The 22,826-nt window shown below is 41.5% G+C and overlaps 1 protein-coding gene across 1 annotated transcript in view; it reads left to right on the top strand.

The window, feature by feature from the left end:
* Positions 1 to 11,988: 11,988 nt before the first annotated feature.
* KBTBD8 (kelch repeat and BTB domain containing 8) overlaps positions 11,989 to 22,826 on the top strand; it is a 36,385-nt gene continuing 25,547 nt past the window's right edge. Inside the window, exon 1 of the mRNA XM_086939041.1 lies at positions 11,989 to 12,048. Coding sequence (XP_086795167.1) covers positions 12,033 to 12,048 — 16 coding nt within the window. The 5' untranslated portion in view covers positions 11,989 to 12,032. The remainder of the gene's footprint in view (positions 12,049 to 22,826) is intronic.

Here is a 22,826-nt window from a genome sequence, read left to right as displayed (position 1 = left end):
GAAAAGGAACTGATTTCCAATTCCAATAATCTGATGAACATCTTAATTGAAAATGCTTCCCGTAAAGTTAAAAAATTGCAAGGGGAAATAGCATCACTGGAACTGGAAATTAAGGAACTTAACCTCCCAGAAGCCACTGAGAAAAACTATGAAATCTTAAAAGGTATACTAGAGAAACACCAGACAGATATCAAACAGCGCAAAGCGCGCAAGATAAAACGAGATGAAATTGATTATAAACAGGGGAGGGTTTTTACCTACGCCCGAAAATATGATCATTTGATAGATAAAGGCACTAAGGGAGCTACTGAACAGGCTCAGAACTTAATCCCAGCGAGTTCTGTATCGACATCATTGGAGACGCTTCCTAGTGAAAACGAAGGAATCTCTTCTGATGATACTGCACAGTGTAGTGCTTTTTTAAGGGAGGTAAAAAGGAAGAAACGTGGAGACAGGGACCAATCAAGACAAAAGGTGAATACACCAAAAGGACAAGGAGGGGAAAAAGAGGAGGATCCAAATGCAGGAAGACAGGGAATGAGACTGAGGTCTTGGAGGAAGTAACTGATAATATGAGTGAATGTACTGGTGTGCAAGTGGTGAATCTCAGTGACAAAATATTATCGCCTGAAATGATTTCTGTACTCGAACGGGGTATGGGTTTCTGTCCCAAAGAACAGGGGAATATCCATAAATCTATGGTGGACCTATTCAAATTCACAAGAAAATTAAAATTGAAAAAACATTTTGATTGTATACAAACTGTGAATAAAAGCATAGAAACAGAACCCTCGAATGTGACTTGTGTAATACCTACAATTCAAAACATTAGAGATTGTGAAATATTGTTATCTATAGTGGATGATGATAGAGACCATATGTCTATAGATGAACTGTTATTTGACCATGATATAGAACCAGATAATACCATTTCCAGTGGTCTACATAATAAGTCACGATGGACCCCTACATTACCTAGTGGTAATAGTGTGGATATGTTTCACAAATTAGTCACTGAAGACTTATATACCCACTTAAAACACACTAGCAAAGAGAAAAGGTTTTCTGATAACTTAAATACACATGAACGTAAAGCACTAGTGGAATTAAGTAAACTACCCGACGTCACCATCAAAGAGGCAGACAAAGGTGGGAACATCGTGGTGATGAACACGACAAATTACAACACTGAGATACTTACACAATTGAGAAATGAAACCTACTATGAAAGACTAACAGACAATCCGATGGGACAATTAAAAACTAACATTAACACTCACCTAGAAAAATGGTGGCATGAGGGTCTCATCAGCAGGGAAGAACTAACATATCTAAAAGTAGACAAACCAAGATTCCCCTGTATTTACACCTTACCCAAGATACACAAGGACGCCCAATATCCACCTGGTAGACCTATTATCTCTAGTATAGGGGGTCCCACAGAAAGACTTTCTCAATATGTAGACAACTTTCTACAACCTCTAGTACGTAACTTGCCAGCTTATATTAAGGATACTAAGCATATCCTTAGTATTTTGTCTGATGTGACATGGGAGGATGGCATGATTATGGCTAGCCTAGATGTCACCTCCCTATACACTAACATAAGAACGGATTTGGGTCTCCTGGCATCCAGGAAATTTCTTGAAAAAAGACCAGCATCACAGTGGGCACACACTGAGATGTTAATTGACATGATGAATCTGATATTACAGAATAATGTCTTTCTATTTGAAACCACCTGGTACCGTCAAAAACAGGGAGTAGCCATGGGCTCCAGGTTCTCCCCTTCGTATGCGAACCTGTTTATGGGCAGGTTCGAGGAGGAGTGGATCTGGGGCATCCGTGGCGCTAAGTGGAGTGAATATATCATTTACTGGGGTCGCTATATAGACGACTGTCTGTTAATCTGGGCTGGAGACATGAACAGTCTCGTACAATTTTGTGAATTTTTAAATTCAAATCTGATGGGCATACACTTTACCCACTCTATAAGCACCACCCAAGTAGAATTTCTAGACCTATCACTGTTTATTGAGGACAACAAAATACAAAGCAGACTCTTCAGAAAACCGACATCATGCAATTCTCTCTTACATGCTGGGAGCTCACACCCAAGACATCAAATTCAATCCATTCCCTATGGAGAATTCACCCGAGCAAGAAGAAATTGCAGTAGAGATGATGATTTTTTAAAATGTAAAAATAACATGAAAAGTAGGTTCGTACCTAGGGGGTACAACACGGACATGATTACAAAGGCAGAACAGAGAGTAGCCAAGACTTCGAGAGAAGCAACCCTGCGTAATAAACAAAGAAAGGATAACACAAGTAACAAAATTAGATTGATCACAAACTATGATGACGCAGCGATTATATTGAGAAACAGCATGAGAAAACATTGGTGGATATTAAACCATGACAAATCCTTAAACCAATACATCACAACAAATCCTCTGATTACATACAGAAAAGGGAGAAGTATAAAATCTTGGATAAGTCCCACCTATCCAACAAAATCCAAAACAGTTCCTGACTGGTTGACACAAAAAAGTATTGGTTTCCATAAATGCGGAATATGTAAACTATGTCCCATGGCAATGAACAAAACTAAAACATTTCGCAATTACATGGGGAAAGAATTTAAGATCAAACAATTACTTAACTGTAATAGCTGCTTTGTAGTGTATATGATTCAATGTAAATGTGGCAGTTTCTATATAGGCAGTACTAAGAGATCTCTTAAAGAGAGGATTTTTGAACATGTGAGAGCAATAAGACATCATGACACAAGATATAACACTGCCACACATGTTAATCAATGTCCTAAACAAGACAAGAGCAAAACAATTAGCTTTTGCGCAATAGATCAGGTAAAAAACGATCCAAGAGGGGGCAATAGGGAACTGGCCTTGAGACGTAGGGAAGCATCATGGATATTAACCATGCGTGCGGTGGAGCACGGCATGAACTCAGATCAGGAACTGCATTATTTCTTAGGTGACTGATACTAGAAATATGGGTTTAATATTGCTGTTTTCTGTATAATGTTGGACTGAACGTAACTTTACTGTACAAAATTTGTAACCATCATATATGTAAATGTACCCCGTAATGGTAAATGTTTCAATTGCATATAACATTTACATTGGCAAGGAGTGCCAACAATACCAATGTTGATGTAGTGTTGGCGATAATGGCACCTGTGTTAATTGACTACTAAGATCACATATACGTAAATCGATAATGTTTGTACAACTTATTAATTACATGCTCTTCACCCCACAGTTCAGAATTCGGTATCTTTAGGCAACGAGCACTGGAGGAATTTAATCACATTTATCCTATTTGCCTGATAATTCTATCAGGAGTAAGGTTTAATCACACTTCGTTGCACTCAATGCATGTAAGCTTTAAAATCACCATTTCACGATAAACTACCAACCGATAATTCCAATAGCAAACATATTACGAATACCATTTAATAATGGCGGATGAATACGACCTACACATCCCTCAGACCATAATACGCGAACCGGATTAGGAACCAGAAGTATATCAGTCACTTCCGGTTCACAGACGCCGACTTCCCATACACGGAAGAACGCGCTACACCGGGAGCCGAGTGCGCTGTCTCAGGACTCCGTAATAATAGGAGGTAAGAGCTATCGAATAGATGAGTCGAAATAGCCATAACTTACGAGTCCTCAGGGACAAAATACAAGCGATCATTATCTTTCGAATTCGAATACTCTCACCACCATTAATGAGCCCGTTTTTCTAACTTTAACAGCGGGGACCGACTTCTCTTCATTAATGACACTGGAGGAAGGCCAATTTTAAATATAATCTCGGGATCTGATTAATATATACAGACCAAGAAGAAAGTTGACATTTACAACAGAAAGAAGGTAAGCTCTACAACAGAATAATGCGCAATAATTCGATGATATATATGCCTCTCCTAAAAGCAGTGCATTACAAAATAGCTCTTCTTTTGTGGATTTTAGAACTCAGAAGAAATTAACAACAAGACATAATAAGAAATTTTTACCCATGCCACATTAGGCTGGGTCGGAAATATAACCAGCCAGAAGGTACGTTCTCTGTGCTGGTGGGCACATAAAGGTAATAATGACATGGTCTCTAGATGGAACTGCTGCGAAGCGGAATGATTAATTAGTCTATTATAATTTGACTATTCTAGGCATAATATGTGGACAAGCGTCTAATATCAGGTAAGCCTGAGTATCATGTACTCAGCATCTAAATAACTAGATAGATCACATAATTCGACACACCATATTTGACGATTTAATAGACACGGCACCAGAACTCACGAATTGAAGCACAATACGGGCTAGTGAATACCGTGGTGAGCACAAGACCACTGATTATTTTATTTTATTTTATATTATAGCACTATAGGCACAACTGAGCTTTCACGAACTGTGGGGCATTTCTATTGTTTCTCAAAGTGGAGAGACTATTCACCCTTTCTACGGGAGATCACTTTTAATCTCCGACCTCCTTTTCCTCTCCGAACGCATGACCTATGACTGTTTAAAAGATACACATAAATATATGGTATCTCCCACTTGCTCTCGTGTAAACATAATGATTCAATGTACATTTGATAATCATGGGATAATGCATCTCGCAATTACAATTCCTTGTATTGTATCTTTTCCCAGCCCTGATGAAGTCGTGGGTTCCTGCCCTATCGACGAAACACGTGTTGGCTGGACTTGGGGAAAACCTCAAAGATTAAATGAATCCTAATTTCTAACAGACTTGTATTGTTTTGTGAATCTAATATATGAAAAAATTGCTTTCTAGATTATTTGTGTTGGTGTGATAGGTTTTGTACATATATACCTTAATCTGTTGATTATCGGTGGGTAAGGATGACAACCCATACCTAGGCACCCAACGACCCAGAATATACTACTCAGTGTAGGTGAAAATATTAGCCTCTATTCCGTGAAGCGCCACAAACCACCAAGATCAGTCATCCTTCTCAATTCTTCATAACCTGTTATATTGGTGAGGCAGCTACGGGGGCTTAAATAACTGTTCATATTTGTTATCATGGATAGAGGTAAAGAGGCCGCAGAACTTTTTGATAGTTTAGCGAGAGGTGAGACAGTAACCACCTCTCTGGCAAGTGGAATTATAAATAAGAAAAACGAAGGACTAAGGGAGAAATTTGTCAAACTAGAGCGATTAAAAATAGCAGAGAATTCAAAATGGTGGGATGGAGCCACCCTAGAACAATATTTACGTCTTAAGAGGATTCCTAGGGGACTCCGCTCACAAATATTACCGACATATGACGATCTTGATGAGGATCTCCTGTTAGCTTGGGAAAAGGAACTGATTTCCAATTCCAATAATCTGATTAACATCTTAATTGAAAATGCTTCCCGTAAAGTTAAAACATTGCAAGGGGAAATAGCATCACTGGAACTGGAAATTAAGGAACTTAACCTCCCAGAAGCCACTGAGAAAAACTATGAAATCTTAAAAGGTATACTAGAGAAACACCAGACAGATATCAAACAGCTCAAAGCGCGCAAGATAAAACCAGATGAAATTGATTATAAACAGGGGAGGGTTTTTACCTACGCCCGAAAATATGATCATTTGATAGATAAAGGCACTAAGGGAGCTACTGAACAGGCTCAGAACTTAACCCCAGCGAGTTCTGTATCGACATCATTGGAGACGCTTCCTAGTGAAAACGAAGGAATCTCATCTGATGATACTGCACAGTGTAGTGCTTTTTTAAGGGAGGTAAAAAGGAAGAAACGTGGAGACAGGGACCAATCAAGACAAAAGGTGAATACACCAAAAGGACAAGGAGGGGAAAAAGAGGAGGATCCAAATGCAGGAAGACAGGGAATGAGACTGAGGTCTTGGAGGAAGTAACTGATAATATGAGTGAATGTACTGGTGTGCAAGTGGTGAATCTCAGTGACAAAATATTATCGCCTGAAATGATTTCTGTACTCGAACGGGGTATGGGTTTCTGTCCCAAAGAACAGGGGAATATCCATAAATCTATGGTGGGCCTATTCAAATTCACAAGAAAATTAAAATTGAATAAACATTTTGATTGTATACAAACTGTGAATAAAAGCATAGAAACAGAACCCTCGAATGTGACTTGTGTAATACCTACAATTCAAAACATTAGAGATTGTGAAATATTGTTATCTATAGTGGATGATGATAGAGACCATATGTCTATAGATGAACTGTTATTTGACCATGATATAGAACCAGATAATACCATTTCCAGTGGTCTACATAATAAGTCACGATGGACCCCTACATTACCTAGTGGTAATAGTGTGGATATGTTTCACAAATTAGTCACTGAAGACTTATATACCCACTTAAAACACACTAGCAAAAAGAAAAGGTTTTCTGATAACTTAAATACACATGAACGTAAAGCACTAGTGGAATTAAGTAAACTACCCGACGTCACCATCAAAGAGGCAGACAAAGGTGGGAACATCGTGGTGATGAACACGACAAATTACAACACTGAGATACTTACACAATTGAGAAATGAAACCTACTATGAAAGACTAACAGACAATCCGATGGGACAATTAAAAACTAACATTAACACTCACCTAGAAAAATGGTGGCATGAGGGTCTCATCAGCAGGGAAGAACTAACATATCTAAAAGTAGACAAACCAAGATTCCCCTGTATTTACACCTTACCCAAGATACACAAGGACGCCCAATATCCACCTGGTAGACCTATTATCTCTAGTATAGGGGGTCCCACAGAAAGACTTTCTCAATGTGTAGACAACTTTCTACAACCACTAGTACGTAACTTGCCAGCTTATATTAAGGATACTAAGCATATCCTTAGTATTTTGTCTGATGTGACATGGGAGGATGGCATGATTATGGCTAGCCTAGATGTCACCTCCCTATACACTAACATAAGAACGGATTTGGGTCTCCTGGCATCCAGGAAATTTCTTGAAAAAAGACCAGCATCACAGTGGGCACACACTGAGATGTTAATTGACATGATGAATCTGATATTACAGAATAATGTCTTTCTATTTGAAACCACCTGGTACCGTCAAAAACAGGGAGTAGCCATGGGCTCCAGGTTCTCCCCTTCGTATGCGAACCTGTTTATGGACAGGTTCGAGGAGGAGTGGATCTGGGGCACCCGTGGCGCTAAGTGGAGTGAATATATCATTTACTGGGGTCGCTATATAGACGACTGTCTGTTAATCTGGGCTGGAGACATGAACAGTCTCGTACAATTTTGTGAATTTTTTAATTCAAATCTGATGGGCATACACTTTACCCACTCTATAAGCACCACCCAAATAGAATTTCTAGACCTATCACGGTTTATTGAGGACAACAAAATACAAAGCAGACTCTTAAGAAAACCGACATCATGCAATTCTCTCTTACATGCTGGGAGCTCACACCCAAGACATCAAATTCAATCCATTCCCTATGGAGAATTTACCCGAGCAAGAAGAAATTGCAGTAGAGATGATGATTTTTTAAAATGTAAAAATAACATGAAAAGTAGGTTCGTATCTAGGGGGTACAACACGGACATGATTACAAAGGCAGAACAGAGAGTAGCCAAGACTTCGAGAGAAGCAACCCTGCGTAATAAACAGAGAAAGGATAACACAAGTAACAAAATTAGATTGATCACAAACTATGATGACGCAGCGATTATATTGAGAAACAGCATGAGAAAACATTGGTGGATATTAAACAATGACAAATCCTTAAACCAATACATCACAACAAATCCTCTGATTACATACAGAAAAGGGAGAAGTATAAAATCTTGGATAAGTCCCACCTATCCAACAAAATCCAAAACAGTTCCTGACTGGTTGACACAAAAAAGTATTGGTTTCCATAAATGCGGAATATGTAAACTATGTCCCATGGCAATGAACAAAACTAAAACATTTCGCAATTACATGGGGAAAGAATTTAAGATCAAACAATTACTTAACTGTAATAGCTGCTTTGTAGTGTATATGATTCAATGTAAATGTGGCAGTTTCTATATAGGCAGTACTAAGAGATCTCTTAAAGAGAGGATTTTTGAACATGTGAGAGCAATAAGACATCATGACACAAGATATAACACTGCCACACATGTTAATCAATGTCCTAAACAAGACAAGAGCAAAACAATTAGCTTTTGCGCAATAGATCAGGTAAAAAACGATCCAAGAGGGGGCAATAGGGAACTGGCCTTGAGACGTAGGGAAGCATCATGGATATTAACCATGCGTGCGGTGGAGCACGGCATGAACTCAGATCAGGAACTGCATTATTTCTTAGGTGACTGATACTAGAAATATGGGTTTAATATTGCTGTTTTCTGTATAATGTTGGACTGAACGTAACTTTACTGTACAAAATTTGTAACCATCATATATGTAAATGTACCCCGTAATGGTAAATGTTTCAATTGCATATAACATTTACATTGGCAAGGAGTGCCAACAATACCAATGTTGATGTAGTGTTGGCGATAATGGCACCTGTGTTAATTGACTACTAAGATCACATATACGTAAATCGATAATGTTTGTACAACTTATTAATTACATGCTCTTCACCCCACAGTTCAAAATTCGGTATCTTTAGGCAACGAGCACTGGAGGAATTTAATCACATTTATCCTATTTGCCTGATAATTCTATCAGGAGTAAGGTTTAATCACGCTTCGTTGCACTCAATGCATGTAAGCTTTAAAATCACCATTTCACGATAAATTACCAACCGATAATTCCAATAGCAAACATATTACGAATACCATTTAATAATGGCGGATGAATACGACCTACACATCCCTCAGACCATAATACGCGAACCGGATTAGGAACCAGAAGTATATCAGTCACTTCCGGTTCACAGACGCCGACTTCCCATACACGGAAGAACGCGCTACACCGGGAGCCGAGTGCGCTGTCTCAGGACTCCGTAATAATAGGAGGTAAGAGCCATCGAATAGATGAGTCGAAATAGCCATAACTTACGAGTCCTCAGGGACAAAATACAAGCGATTATTATCTTTCGAATTCGAATACTCTCACCACCATTAATGAGCCCGTTTTTCTAACTTTAACAGCGGGGACCGACTTCTCTTCATTAATGACACTGGAGGAAGGCCAATTTTAAATATAATCTCGGGATCTGATTAATATATACAGACCAAGAAGAAAGTTGACATTTACAACAGAAATAAGGTAAGCTCTACAACAGAATAATGCGCAATAATTCGATGATATATATGCCTCTCCTAAAAGCAGTGCATTACAAAATAGCTCTTCTTTTGTGGATTTTAGAACTCAGAAGAAATTAACAACAAGACATAATAAGGAATTTTTACCCATGCCACATTAGGCTGGGTCGGAAATATAACCAGCCAGAAGGTACGTTCTCTGTGCTGGTGGGCACATTAAGGTAATAATGACATGGTCTCTAGATGGAACTGCTGCGAAGCGGAATGATTAATTAGTCTATTATAATTTGACTATTCTAGGCATAATATGTGGACAAGCGTCTAATATCAGGTAAGCCTGAGTATCATGTACTCAGCATCTAAATAACTAGATAGATCACATAATTCGACACACCATATTTGACGATTTATTAGACACGGCACCAGAACTCACGAATTGAAGCACAATACGGGCTAGTGAATACCGTGGTGAGCACAAGACCACTGATTATTTTATTTTATTTTATATTATAGCACTATAGGCACAACTGAGCTTTCACGAACTGTGGGGCATTTCTATTGTTTCTCAAAGTGGAGAGACTTTTCACCCTTTCTACGGGAGATCACTTTTAATCTCCGACCTCCTTTTCCTCTCCGAACGCATGACCTATGACTGTTTAAAAGATACACATAAATAGATGGTATGTCCCACTTGCTCTCGTGTAAACATAATGATTCAATGTACATTTGATAATCATGGGATAATGCATCTCGCAATTACAATTCCTTGTATTGTATCTTTTCCCAGCCCTGATGAAGTCGTGGGTTCCTGCCCTATCGACGAAACACGTGTTGGCTGGACTTGGGGAAAACCTCAAAGATTAAATGAATCCTAATTTCTAACAGACTTGTATTGTTTTGTGAATCTAATATATGAAAAAATTGCTTTCTAGATTATTTGTGTTGGTGTGATAGGTTTTGTACATATATAATTTTACAATCTAACCCTAATACAGTACTGGCGTGTGGGGTAGCCAAATTTCTTAGCTGGGCGTGGGTGATCAGATTTAAAGCTATGTGATGAACCCTTTTTTAGGCAATCCCTTGTTTTTCTTTTTTTCATTTAACTCAAAGCTGTAAATGGTTTAATACTGTTTTAACTCGTCTTTTTAACTATTTATCAAGTGTTTTTATTAACAACATGAATTGTATTTTTATTTTTATGTGCTTTTAAGATATTTCTATATCGAAATAAAGCTTTGTACACACTTAACATAATCTTCACAAAAGTTATTTACAAAAGTTTAAGCAATTGCCATTATGAATTACAATAGCTTTTAGTATTAATTATTAAAAAAACATAAAAGGCATTGTTATTTGTAATATTAATACATCTAAGTCACGTAAATACAACACATATTGCATTACAAAGGCTATAGGTGTCACATTTACGAAAGTTAAACCTATTGGCATTGTAAATGACAAAGCTATTAATTTCCCTATTTTCAAAACCAACACATAAATAAAAAAAATTGTCATTTACAATACCAATAGCTCAAACTTTCCTAATGCAAGACCTATTGCATTGCAAATTCTTGTTTTTTTAATTGTGGGACTTGTAGTCTTGAATGTTCCATTAAAAAACAGGACTACAACTTCCAGAATTCTAAGAGGAAAAAATCTGGACTGTAACAGAACATCATGCTTGGAACTGATAAACTTTGCAGCTAAGCTGACCCTCCTGGGGTCGCAAGGGCAGTAGTGATTGCAAAGGACAAGTCAGGGGTAACAGGTGTGAGGTGACCCCTTCAATTGATATCCAGACATGTCACTGCAGCCGTGGCTCGTGGAGGGAGTTGTGGTGGGGCAGAAAGGCGGGGCTGGTAAAACCGGAATATGGATAATTGAAGGTAAGTAAACAATTTAATCAATAAAACTAATTTCGTAGCGTGCGCAGTATCGCATTAATAGCCAGTGTAGTATCCCATCGTGGGTTCTAATGTTACTGGTAAATATTATATTCATCCCACATCTACTTTCGGTGATAGTTTTTTCCATACCCAGATCTTTGACTTTTTATTCTGGGGACTGTATTAGGGTTGATATCGTTCCAAGATAAAAAAAATATACTGACAGATGAAAATATTTATAAGTGTTGTCTGTTTATATTTGCTGTTTGAAGTACGCACAGATAAAGGCTAAAAAATAACAGCTTTAGGTGCTTTTGCTTATTTTTGTACAAAATAGCGGTGGTGCCGGTAAAAAAAAATGGTCAGGCGGCAACCTTACCTTGTGTTCTTCTCCAATCACAATAAAATAACAGGACTACTACTTTAAATCACTGAACTATTTACGCATCGACCATGACAATTTGAGATTGCTGCATGATGATTAAAAAACACTCCTGTAGTTTAACAAAAAGTGACGGTAACAGACGCAGAAAGCGGATTTCAGAGCTGAAGAGGCTTCGTGAAACTGCTCCAACTAAAGGTCCCACAAACTGCCTGACGCGCAGCCTCGCTCGCTCTCTTTGACTTGCTGTTAAGTGCCACATGCTGAGCACGAACATGTCAACAAGAGCCCGGAAGTACACTGTTCTAAAACCTGTCGTTTATCAGTATTGAAAACTACAGCCCCCGGGAGCCTATGCGAGCTTTCACCAATAGAAACGCCTGACGTCATGGGGCTGCCAGTTTCCGTGAATTGTATTGGCTGTGGTTAAATATCCGGCCTCTGTGAGCAAGGCGGATGACGTCTGCCTGTAGTCTGCCGAAGGAGAATGGCCGCTTTAGGAGGTCGGTGACGGGCCGAGGGTTCAGATAGGGGCTGAGGCGCTGCTTCCGAGGCTCTGACAGCTTGTTTCCGCTGATTTGTTTACTGTGTGCTCTAAAGCGTTGTCTTTATGCTCGTCGTAGGCGATCATGGTTGATGAAAGAACCTTGTTTGTGGTCACTATTTGTGTGTTGTATGAATAGTTTATGTAGCAGGGAGGTGGAGCAGAGCGCTGAGTGCATCGATATGGTGGGTGGTGGCAATTCAGTACCGCGACAGGTGTGTGCTCTTTCTTACAGTGGCATGTGGGTGTATCTTAAATACCAGGTAATGCGTTTTAAAGCAGTTGGTATATTATGTTCGGCGAGGTAACATTTTGTGCATTTGTATTTACATGGATAGTTGCATCACGGTGTGGATGTACCATGAAGACGGCCATATCCCATATGTGTATGAGTGAAGCCGAGTTTAGGCCTGTTGGGTGCTGCGGCACGGTGTTTTTCAGAGAATATTTTAAGGGCACTTTAAATGGCAGACGAGTGGAGAGCTGGCACAGAGGTACAGCAGTCAGAAGTTACTCTGTACCGGTACATGTAGAGGAGGAGACTGTGTGTTAAAGCCTAGTGGCTAAATACCAAGAACCAGGACATTACCCTACTGCATTATTATGGATCAGTGATGTAACGCAGAAAATGCAAAGTATGTATCCTTTTTAATGCTCTGATGTTACACTGACGCCAGCCACAAATGTACACAACTCCCACTTGTCTCACTAGCGTTATGTTGTTCCTCTTGGCCTTGTGAATGTTGTGAAAGTTCTTGTCCAATTACTCTTTGTTTTAAAGCAGTCTTTTATATTTTAGTTCTCAGTCAGCTCAATAACAACAAATCTACAATAAGTAGATGAGGTTAACTGTGTGTTCCAGGGGAGGAAAGTGGGGTGTGGGGGTGTGGCACTAGACCTAAGAGTGAGGCCATGGTGTATATCTTGGTAGTTGGTTGGGACCTTTATGTGTGCTAAGATCGATGGACAAGAAATGTATATGACCGAGGGATTTGTTGTAGAGCGTGGGCATTACATACATATTTATGTTGTCACTATCCAAACACTTAAGTATGGGAAAGGTGCGGTCATATAATTGTTACACAGATAACACCGTTATAAATGTAAGGATTCATCCCATAATTCATTTGGGTTATTATAGCTTAGTGCCTAAAGCAGAAAGAGGGTATTGGAGAATGATGTGCAGGTGTACCATATTGTAAAGTGGGCTTCAGGTTTTGATTCATCATTTTTAAATTTCCCTTAGTGTAAAGCCTATAAACATGCAATTTCATGTATAATAGAATATATCAGTAGGAAGAATGAGAAGTCACTTCCTTCTCCCATTTTCCCTCGCCTTAATCCCCATAGTGTAATTAAAATGTTATAACTTTTAATCAACTCGCGCATGCTTACTATGCGCATGTACAATGATCCGTAGCAGATTTCAGCTCCCGCATTACGGCAGTGTCATTATAATGAACATGGAACTCCTGTTTTTCTTTGCTTTTAAACTTGGTGAGGTTAATGGTGCACAACTCTGTGATCATAGATAGCAACAATATTTACACTTTTGTGAAACTGATTTTCTCGAAGCTCCTATTATTGGTGTTGGGATGATGAAAGTGGCAATTTGATCATACAGTTTGTGAAGCCATATAATGGTGATTGTTCTACCTTGGTAATTAATCACAGGTAACAGAATAAGCTTTTGTCATCTTTGTTTAATATTTGTTTACACAGAATAGATACGAGAGGTTGCATAACTTATGCTTACGGTGCCTATGACTGAATAGTGCAAGAATCCCACATTTATTTTCTTATTGGTATTGTCAGTAGTGTTAAACTGTTTGGGTTATTCAGTGACTAGCACATACCTGCTCAGTTTATGTTGAAATCAGCTCTTTCAGTCTGTTAATTTAGCAAAGTGCTCCTAAAAGTTTACTGATTTTGGAGTCCAAAAATCTAAATTCATGGTAATGGAGTAGTGGCAGACAAAAAAAAAAACCTCACTAGGAAACCCCCTCACCAGAGCCTCACAGTGTGTACAAGGGAGTCTTCAGCAGAGACCGAAATATTGCCTCTCTGCTCTCCAGCCTTAGAGCAAGCGGGAGTTTGTTCCAGTTTTGGGCGGCCAGTAATGTGAACGACCGCCCTCCCATTCTGGATCTCTTTATCCGCGGAACTGTCAGCAGCCCCGTACCTCCCGAGCGCAAGGCCCTGGGCGGCTCGTATCTGCAGACTAGGTCCCGAAGATAGGCGGGAGCCCTCAACCAGACAATCCGGTGGCACATAAGCAGGCATTTAAACAGAACACGTTTCTTTATGGGGAGCCAGTGGAAAGCATCAAGCGCCTTCTGTGAATTGGCTCTCCTCGGCCTCCTCAGCACCAGGCGAGCAGCCTCGTTCTGGATGACCTGCAGGCGGCCCATACTCATCTCGGTGGTACCAAGGAACAAAACGTTCCCATAGTCCAACCGAGAGGCGACGAAAGCCTGCGTCATCGTCCTTCTGGCAGTCAAGGGTAGCAGATCCAGAGTCTTATTTAGAACCTTCAGGACCCCAAAGCACTTCCCCACAAGGCGTCTAATATGACCCTCATAGGACAGTGTGGGATTAACCCACACTCCTAGGTTTTTTGCTTCCTCACATGGTACAGGAGTGGCGCCCAGACAGGATGGCCACCAATCGGCTGACCAGCTACTGCTCTTACCACCCACCACCAAAACCTCGGTTTTGGAGCCATTGAGCTTTAAACAATGGGCATCCATCCAGTCAGCCAAGGCCTGCATGCAGGCCTTGAAATTGGAGGATGCTCCTGTGGGGTTTTGAGACAGCGAGATAAGAAGTTGAGTGTCGTCGGCGTAAGACACCAACTCCACCCCAAATGCTTGGACAACCTTGGCCAGGGAGGCCATGTAAAGATTGAAAAGTGTAGGGCTCAAAGCTGAGCCCTGTGGCACTCCCTGGTCTAGTGGCACCTCGGAGGAACGGCAGGACCCCTGTTGAACTTGAAAGCAGCGCCCCGTCAGGAACGACTGCAGCCAGTTCAGGGCGGCTCCTACGACCCCAGCTTCGTTTAGACACTGTAGCAAGATGGAATGGGCTACAGTGTCAAACGCTGCGCTGAGGTCGAGCATTATCAAGGCCATAGTATGCCCCGCATCCGCTCCAGCTCTAAGGGTCTCAGTTGCACGCAGAAGGGCAATCTCCATCGAGAAGCCCGCTCGAAAGCCTGATTGGGAGGGGTGAAGAATATTGACTCTCTCAAGGTGTTCAACTAATTGAGAGTTCACCACCTTTTCTGCTACTTTGGCCAGATAGGGAAGCAGCGAGATGGGCCTAAGGTTCTCAAACACATCAAGACCGACGTTGGGCTTTTTCCTAATAGGCAACACCACCGCCTTCTTCCAGTCCTCCGGGATCTGTTGAGTGGAGAAAGACGTCTGAAGTACATGCCTGATGTAAGGTTCCAGCACTGACAGCCCACCCGACACCACTCTAGGAGGCGCAGGATCAATGGGAGATCCGGACCTGACGCTGCGGCAGATCCTGTTTAAGCTCTCAGTAGGGGGAACAGTAAACAGTTGTAGTTCAGTGCATGGATCCATAGGTGTCCTTGCAGCCCTGAATTCTGTGCCACTCATGGGTTGTTTAGAAAAAGAGGCATAAATGTTCTTAACCTTCCCCGAAAAGAAGTCAGCTACCCTGTTGCATTCTGCAACCGAGTCTACTTTCGGGGCATTAGAACTGGATACCAGGGATATTTCCTTAAAAATTTTGAAGAGCTCTCTCGACGAGCTCTCAGCTTCCTCTATGCGTGCCTGATAGTGTTTGGCTTTCGCCCTGCGCAATGTGCATTGATATCTTTTATGCGCTAAGCTATAGCTACTCTTGCTCTGTGCGCATGGATTCCTCCTCCAGCTCCGTTCAAGTTTTTTGCATTCCGATTTTAATTTGCTGTAGCTCCTGGGTAAACCAAGGGGCAGTGCGCTGTCTACCCCCTTTCAACTTATAGCTGCTCCGAGGAGCAAGCGAATCCAAGGCAGTTGAAATTAGTTCATTAAATTCGGTATTTGCAGTGTCACTATCCCTGGCCATAGGTGGACCCACCCTTTGTATGAGCAGATTAAAAGCCTCTTGGGAGAACTGCTTCCATTTTCGCTGGGGAAAATTATTATCATTCTTAGCTGTCTTCTGGGGCAGATAGCAAAATTGAAGTGGCACTAAGAAGTGGTCCGTCCAGGGGAGAGGTTTAGGTTTCAACACTTTTACCCCATCCCAGCTGGCAAACACTGGATCCAAACAATGGCCTAGCTCATGGGTAGCGGCCTCACTTTGCAGATCAAGTTGCAGCTCTTTCAAGACTTGTCGCAGGTCAACCGCATCTTTCTGAAGGGGATCTTCAAGATGTACATTAAGATCTCCCAACACCATCAGTTTACTGTGTCTGATGGCAAGATGGGCGACGCCTTCCATCAGGCTAAGTCTGAAATTCCACATGGCTCCCGGGGGCCTGTAAATTAAAATGCCGGAGATAGATTCCCGAGGGCTAATCTTAATATTAAACTCACCCCCCTCACAGTTATCAACCTTAATCGGGCGCAGGGAGCATCAAGCTGGGTTTTTAACAATAATGGCGATGCCCCCGCCCCTACCTCCCCCTCTATCAATTCTAGTGAGGGTATACCCCGGCGGTTCGGAGCTAAGGATATCCGGGTCGGAGTGCTCACCCAACCAAGTTTCCGTTGGGAACAGTATGTTCAACTCCTCATCTGATAAAAGGTCCCATAGTTGGACACAATGCTTGCTTAGCGATCTACAATTTAGCAAGCCACCTTTGAGTATCACCTCTTCCATAACAGCGGGCACAACATTCCTACCTTTTAAATGAGCAATGAGGGCACATCCGCAACTCAAGCGCCTCCATGGAGTGTCTGCATAGGAAGGAAGGGGAAGGGCGTAATCCCAGCAACATACTCCTGCTGTAGTGATAAAGTTGGTGGGAAGGAGAAGCAGGGGTCGTGGCCCCTGGTCCCGGCCGGCCGCGGACGGGCGCAGACGGGCTTGGCTTAGGCGCGGCTTCGGCGCGCGCCCGGCGCGCCCGCTGCGCCAGCCCGCTGCGCCGTCTGGCCGTAATGCACATTATATAGGGTAATAGGAGGGTGGGAGGACGGCGCGACTAGAGCGCTCCCCCAGCCTCACCCAAGATGGCGCCCACTGCCGCCGAGTAGCGCTTCAGCAAGGCGGCTGGGCAGGAATGAAAGAGTAAAGGTGGGTAGGGTGTCAGTGTTCCTCAATAATACAATTCACACTAAATCTCACAAATTAAAAGCCCCCCAAATATAAAACAAGTTCGATTTAAAAGCGCTCCAGGTGGAAGTTGAGGTCCCCTAGGAGGATGAAGTTGGCGGAGAGGAGGGCGTGTGGGCTGATGAAGTCCGTGATGTCTTCGCTGAATTGTGTGCGTGGTCCCGGGGGTCTGTAGAGGAGGGTTCCTCTGAGGGTCGTCTTTGGGTCGGTGTGGATCTGGAAGTGGAGGTGTTCGGCGGCGGTGTAGGTGTCGTCGGCGTCGGTCGTGATGCGGATGGTGTTCTTGTGGACGATGGCGATGCCTCCTCCCGTCTGGTTGACTCGGTCCTTCCTGATGATCTTGTATCCATCCGGGATGGCGATGTCGGGGGCTGAGGAGGCGTTCATCCATGTTTCAATGAGGAAGGCGACGTCTATTAATGACCGTCTTGGCTGAAGTACAGGAGGTTGAAGCTTGTCAGAATTCTTTAGCGCATTACAGGAGGTTGAAGCTTGTCAGAATTCTTTAACGCATTTTTTGGGTGTCCGGATGGTAGAAATTGAAAGAACAATTGAAGCAGGCCTTTGGGTTCCAGAGCAAGGTGCAAGCATCTCACTGTTTTCAGGGAAGAGGCAAGATCATTTACAGGACGACATGGTCACAGCAAAGGGGTTGAGGGCACTGGGGAGTGGTTATGTGAGGGTTTGGATGTAGTAATCAGTGATTGGCACACTTTTGGGTAATTGTGGGCTTCCATTAACCCCAAAGTGGGACTGGGGTGGATGTTTGCAGAGCTAAAAATGGTTTCTTGCTGGGATGAGATAGTCCAAGTGAGCTAAGGAGGGAGCGTGGATCGTGTGCATGGCTGATGTTCGCTGGTGCTTTTCAGAAATGCATCTATAACGTGGACCGTATGTGGAAATTGTAGGTTCGAATCTGTTCATGTCAACGGCATAAATAATTCTCGAAAGAACTGGGCATTGATGGATTGGCCTGTTGGGAAGATGGCATCTGTAGTCTTACTTTAAGAGACTCATATTAGAAAATCCAGGATGTCTTCACGTAATTGGTTGCCTTTCCAATTATGTTGTTCCTCGGCATAAGCGCCTCATAGAGGGGCAACAGCTATTCTCAGCAAGAGATTTGAAGGTTGTGTGGGACAGGTGGCGGCGGATAGATTTAGTAGGTGGGTGGTGGTGCTGGAAATTAATATTAACAGGGAAAGATAGTCTTTAGTTTCTTTTTATGGCTCAACTTGTGACGATCCCCAGCCAGTATATGAATTGTCTCTTCAGCTGGCTAATCATTCTATAAACGTAATAAATACAGCAGTATGTGATAGTCTATTGTTAAAGTATGTACTGTGGCATAGAAATATTAGACTATTTGTTGTATTTCATTTTTGGTAAAGCTCTTTTGTTCCAGAAGGCTACATCTCAGTGGGGAGGAATAGGAAGTGAGAATCCTGAAGTAATTATTCATTTAGAATTCATATGCTGCAAGGGAGAGCAGATCCTCTTGTAATCTGAACAGACCATTGCCAGATTAAAAGAGTAAGAATGGTAGTTAGAATCTTCAGTTTGCGGTGTTTTTGTAGTAACTCAAAATATTAACTGTGGCAATTTAAAATTCCATGTCTTCTCCCCCCCGCCCCCCAAACAATAATCCAGACTCTTGTCAGGGTGAACCCTTAAAGTCACTAATTTAACGTGATCTTAATCCCCTGGTAGCTCTGGCCAAGGGTGGCCTTTACCTGCCTAAATAATTATTTTGATAGGTCACACTGCAGGTTTTCTACTGCAGCGGTAAAATTACAAAAAGCAGTTCTATAGCCATGTTTGCACTGCCAATGTAGTGGATGGCACAATATGTGCTGCAGCCCACCAGTTGAATTTAACTTCCAGGTCCTGGGTGCAAGTTCTATACCATATACTAGGGACTTACAAGCAAGTGTGCCAATCAGGAATAAACCAGTTTAACCATGTTTAAAGAGAAAGTGCAGTCACTGTTTTCCTGTTTTGATTAGGGATAAAGGGCACAGAGTTCTACAATAATATAAAATAGGGTCCAATCTGGTGTGACCACACGGGAAAGGCAGCTTTGTTACAGAGAGCCAACAACTCCCTTGCAGATTGGTTTGTAAATGTTTCCAATATTTTTGGAGTCTTTATGTAGGAAAAAAGTCAAACGCCCCAAAAACATTCCTTCCAATCACTCCTATTTCAACCAGATTGCCATCAAGATCAATTTGCGGTTACTTCAATCCCTAATTGCAAATATAGTGACACATGCAACTCTGACTTTAGTAAGATCCTTGCCAAGAGACAAAAATAAGTCCAAGTTGTAACCCATTTTTCTGGCCAATCACCTTGTAGAAATCACAATTTGATATTATTTTTAAAACCACACTTCGGGAAGAACCTACACCAACTGCACCCACTTAGTCCTTAAATTTGCCCACTGGCCTGTATGGATTTGTGATTTGCACGATTTGTTTTTACTCTAAATGGTCCCGCAAATGCTCTTAATTGCTGTCAATTTATGTGTTAATTTTGTAAATTCTTATTTAGTACACTGGTTCATGTTTCATTTGCTTTACCAGCACATCTATGCTCATATGTTCCATGAAAGTTTGAATGTTGCTTATTTCTGTTGGCACAAAAAGTTGCTTACAAAAGGTTGGAACCTCTGACTTATTATAACTCTGTGTACTGAAAGTATAAAGCACTGTAAGGTAGTTTTTATTCAAATCTGCATTAAGGTTACCTGTGCGCTATTTAAAATGAAATACTTAAGAAAAACACTAGCTATGTTACATTTATATTTTGTATGACTACATAGTTTGTTTGAAATGGTCTTGACATCTTTTCATTATTTTATATGTAGGTGTTTCCGGTTCGGTTGTATTTAATACATAAGCACTAGAGTCCTTCCAAAACTTTACATTTCACACATTACCTTTAGTCCCATAGTGTCTATAGGGTGAGAAAAGCCACTCGGCACATTTCACATACACTCTTATTATCCGGTTCCCTGTAAGCTTGCAAATAGTTTTCAGATTGGGGTAATTAAAGTGTGTACCTGAGTGCGTATCTTCTATTTATTGCACTTTTTTTTACAGATAATTGTTGTGCCTTCTCCAGGTGAAGATTCGTACTTTTGGTCTTTGAGCTTAATTAGGAGTTTGGCGGTCCATCGGACTGCAAACCTGTGGTGGGACCGCCGCAGCCATCAGGGAATCATGGATCCCGTGACGGTCAGAGGCTCTAATATGCTGCCTGTGCCACTACGGCACTGCCGAGCAGATTAGAAATTTCCTCACCGCCACAGTTTTCATGGCGGTGAGGCTGCCATGTAAACTGTGGTGGTGAGGAAACAAAGGGGGCCCTACAGGGGCCAAGATGTACCTTGTGTGCAGTCACCCCTTTTCTTGCATGACATGGACTTTACAGTCCATGCCGTGCAGGAAGGGTTTTTTGCATTCCCATTGCGGTGCATTTTTAATGGGCCCGTCATGGTTATGCCAAAGGACTGTGTGCCAGACCCCAAGATTGCTCATAATCTGGCAGGTGGTCGAGTTTTCAGTTCTCGAGCAGTGTGCTGGCATGGCGGCCTGCACTAGGACTACCAAATTCGTAATCTGGCCCTTAGTCACGTTTTTGGAGCTCCTGATTCCTCCAGTGGGGCAAGGCTGCAGGCCACAGCCAAAAAGCGGGTCCAGTCCTTCAGGGCTTTTCACAGGTCAGACAGCAGGTTTAGTCCTTCTATGATCATCCACAGGTCCACTAGTGTACTGGCGCATCCTCAACCAATATGGTAAATGTTCCTAGGGGATAACCATACCCACTTTCACAGCATTTTCACTTTGACTTGGAGAACAACAATCTCACAGTGTCTCTTTCTGCCTAAATCCAGGATGATGAAACCCTTTTCCCCTTGTGCAGGACCTGTGGGCCCACTCTGGAAGTGTGGACATTGAAATAAGCAACTGCTCCTCTATGGTCACTTCAAACTAGTTCTGCGAGCAGCTACATCCCCACTGTGATTGGAGCCAGGCTTATTCGGGGAACAAGAAAGGAGCATCTCCAGGTGTCATCTGACATCTGCCTTTTGAAAGCGCAGGCCCCTTTGAAATTAGGTTTCTAGGCACGGCCCAAATAGCCATCCTGTAGGAGGAACAAGAGCTCCCCCCACCCCTCCCCCAACACACACCCAAGCTTTTGCCTCCTGCTCTTGGAGGAGTTTTCAAACCTCATTCAGCGGGCTGCTGCTGGAGGCCAATGCAAATTAGTTTCCAGAGCCTTTAGGCAGGGGAAAAAACTTTTCTAAAATTACCTTTTCCATAATATTTATTTAAAATGTGACTTAAACAGTGAATTTAGTTTTTAGTAAATGTTTCAAAGAGTCAAAGTATGACATTTCTATGTATTTTCTATCCAGAGGTAACCGTATTAAATTTAATATTGCCCCCAGTGTTTTCCTATGGAGCATGCTGCCTTGCTACAATAAAAATAGCTGTGCCGCCCTTTAACTGGAAGAGCATGTTTAAGGTTCAGGTCCTACATATCCTACTTTTAAATTCCATGCACCCTGTCCTATGGACAGTAAGGCATTATTAGGGTAACTTATTAGTATTTAAAAGGAAATTTTAGGCCTTTCAAAACAGTAAAGTTGAATTGCAGTTTAAAAGCTGTTTTAGTCAGGCTACTATGGTAGGCATGAATCCATGTTTTACACTGCCACTGTAGTGGATGACTCAATAGGTCAACTGTTGTTTTTGCAGTCCACTAGAGGCATTTAACTTTCAGACCCTAGATTCACTTTATACCATATGCTAGGGACTTATAGGTAAGATAAATTTGGTAATTAGGAGTATCCAATTGTATCATGTTGATAAGGGGAACACAGACTCTGATCAGTGTGAGAAGTTAGCCTGACATATGATGTCCACTAGTTCTAGTGGGCACCTTGCACCAGTCTAATCGACCCTTATTGATGGTGGTTGTAGTCAACCTTATAGAAAGCTATCCTAGTGGTAGCATGAACCAGCAGTCTTCAGGCTAAGACTTCAGTAGGCGAGTTAAGCAAGTTGTTTTACCAATTGTAACCCCTTGAGTACTAAATGAAAGGACAACCCACAAGGTATATATTCAAATATTTATCAGTTCAGTTCAAATAAACTTTATTTCAGTCAAAATGACCTAAAAAGTGCAATACACAGTAATCACACATTTAAAATTCACTAACGATTAGGAATCACATTAATAATTAAACAAATATTGTTCATTCTAATCCTCAAAGTTAGTGATATGATGCATTTAGGCGAAGGACACCAAGTTAATTCCAGAAAGTGCGTGGTACATTAATAAATATATAAATTATCTATTATCTAAAACAATAAGAATAAAAAGAGGAGTACAATAAAACATTAAGAAAATATGCAAAAAGGGCTACAAATTATTGAA

This window comes from Lissotriton vulgaris, chromosome 9 (assembly GCF_964263255.1).
Source record: "Lissotriton vulgaris chromosome 9, aLisVul1.2, whole genome shotgun sequence".
In the NCBI taxonomy this organism is placed as follows: Eukaryota; Metazoa; Chordata; class Amphibia; order Caudata; family Salamandridae; genus Lissotriton; species Lissotriton vulgaris.
This window is presented reverse-complemented; position numbering and strand designations above follow the sequence as displayed.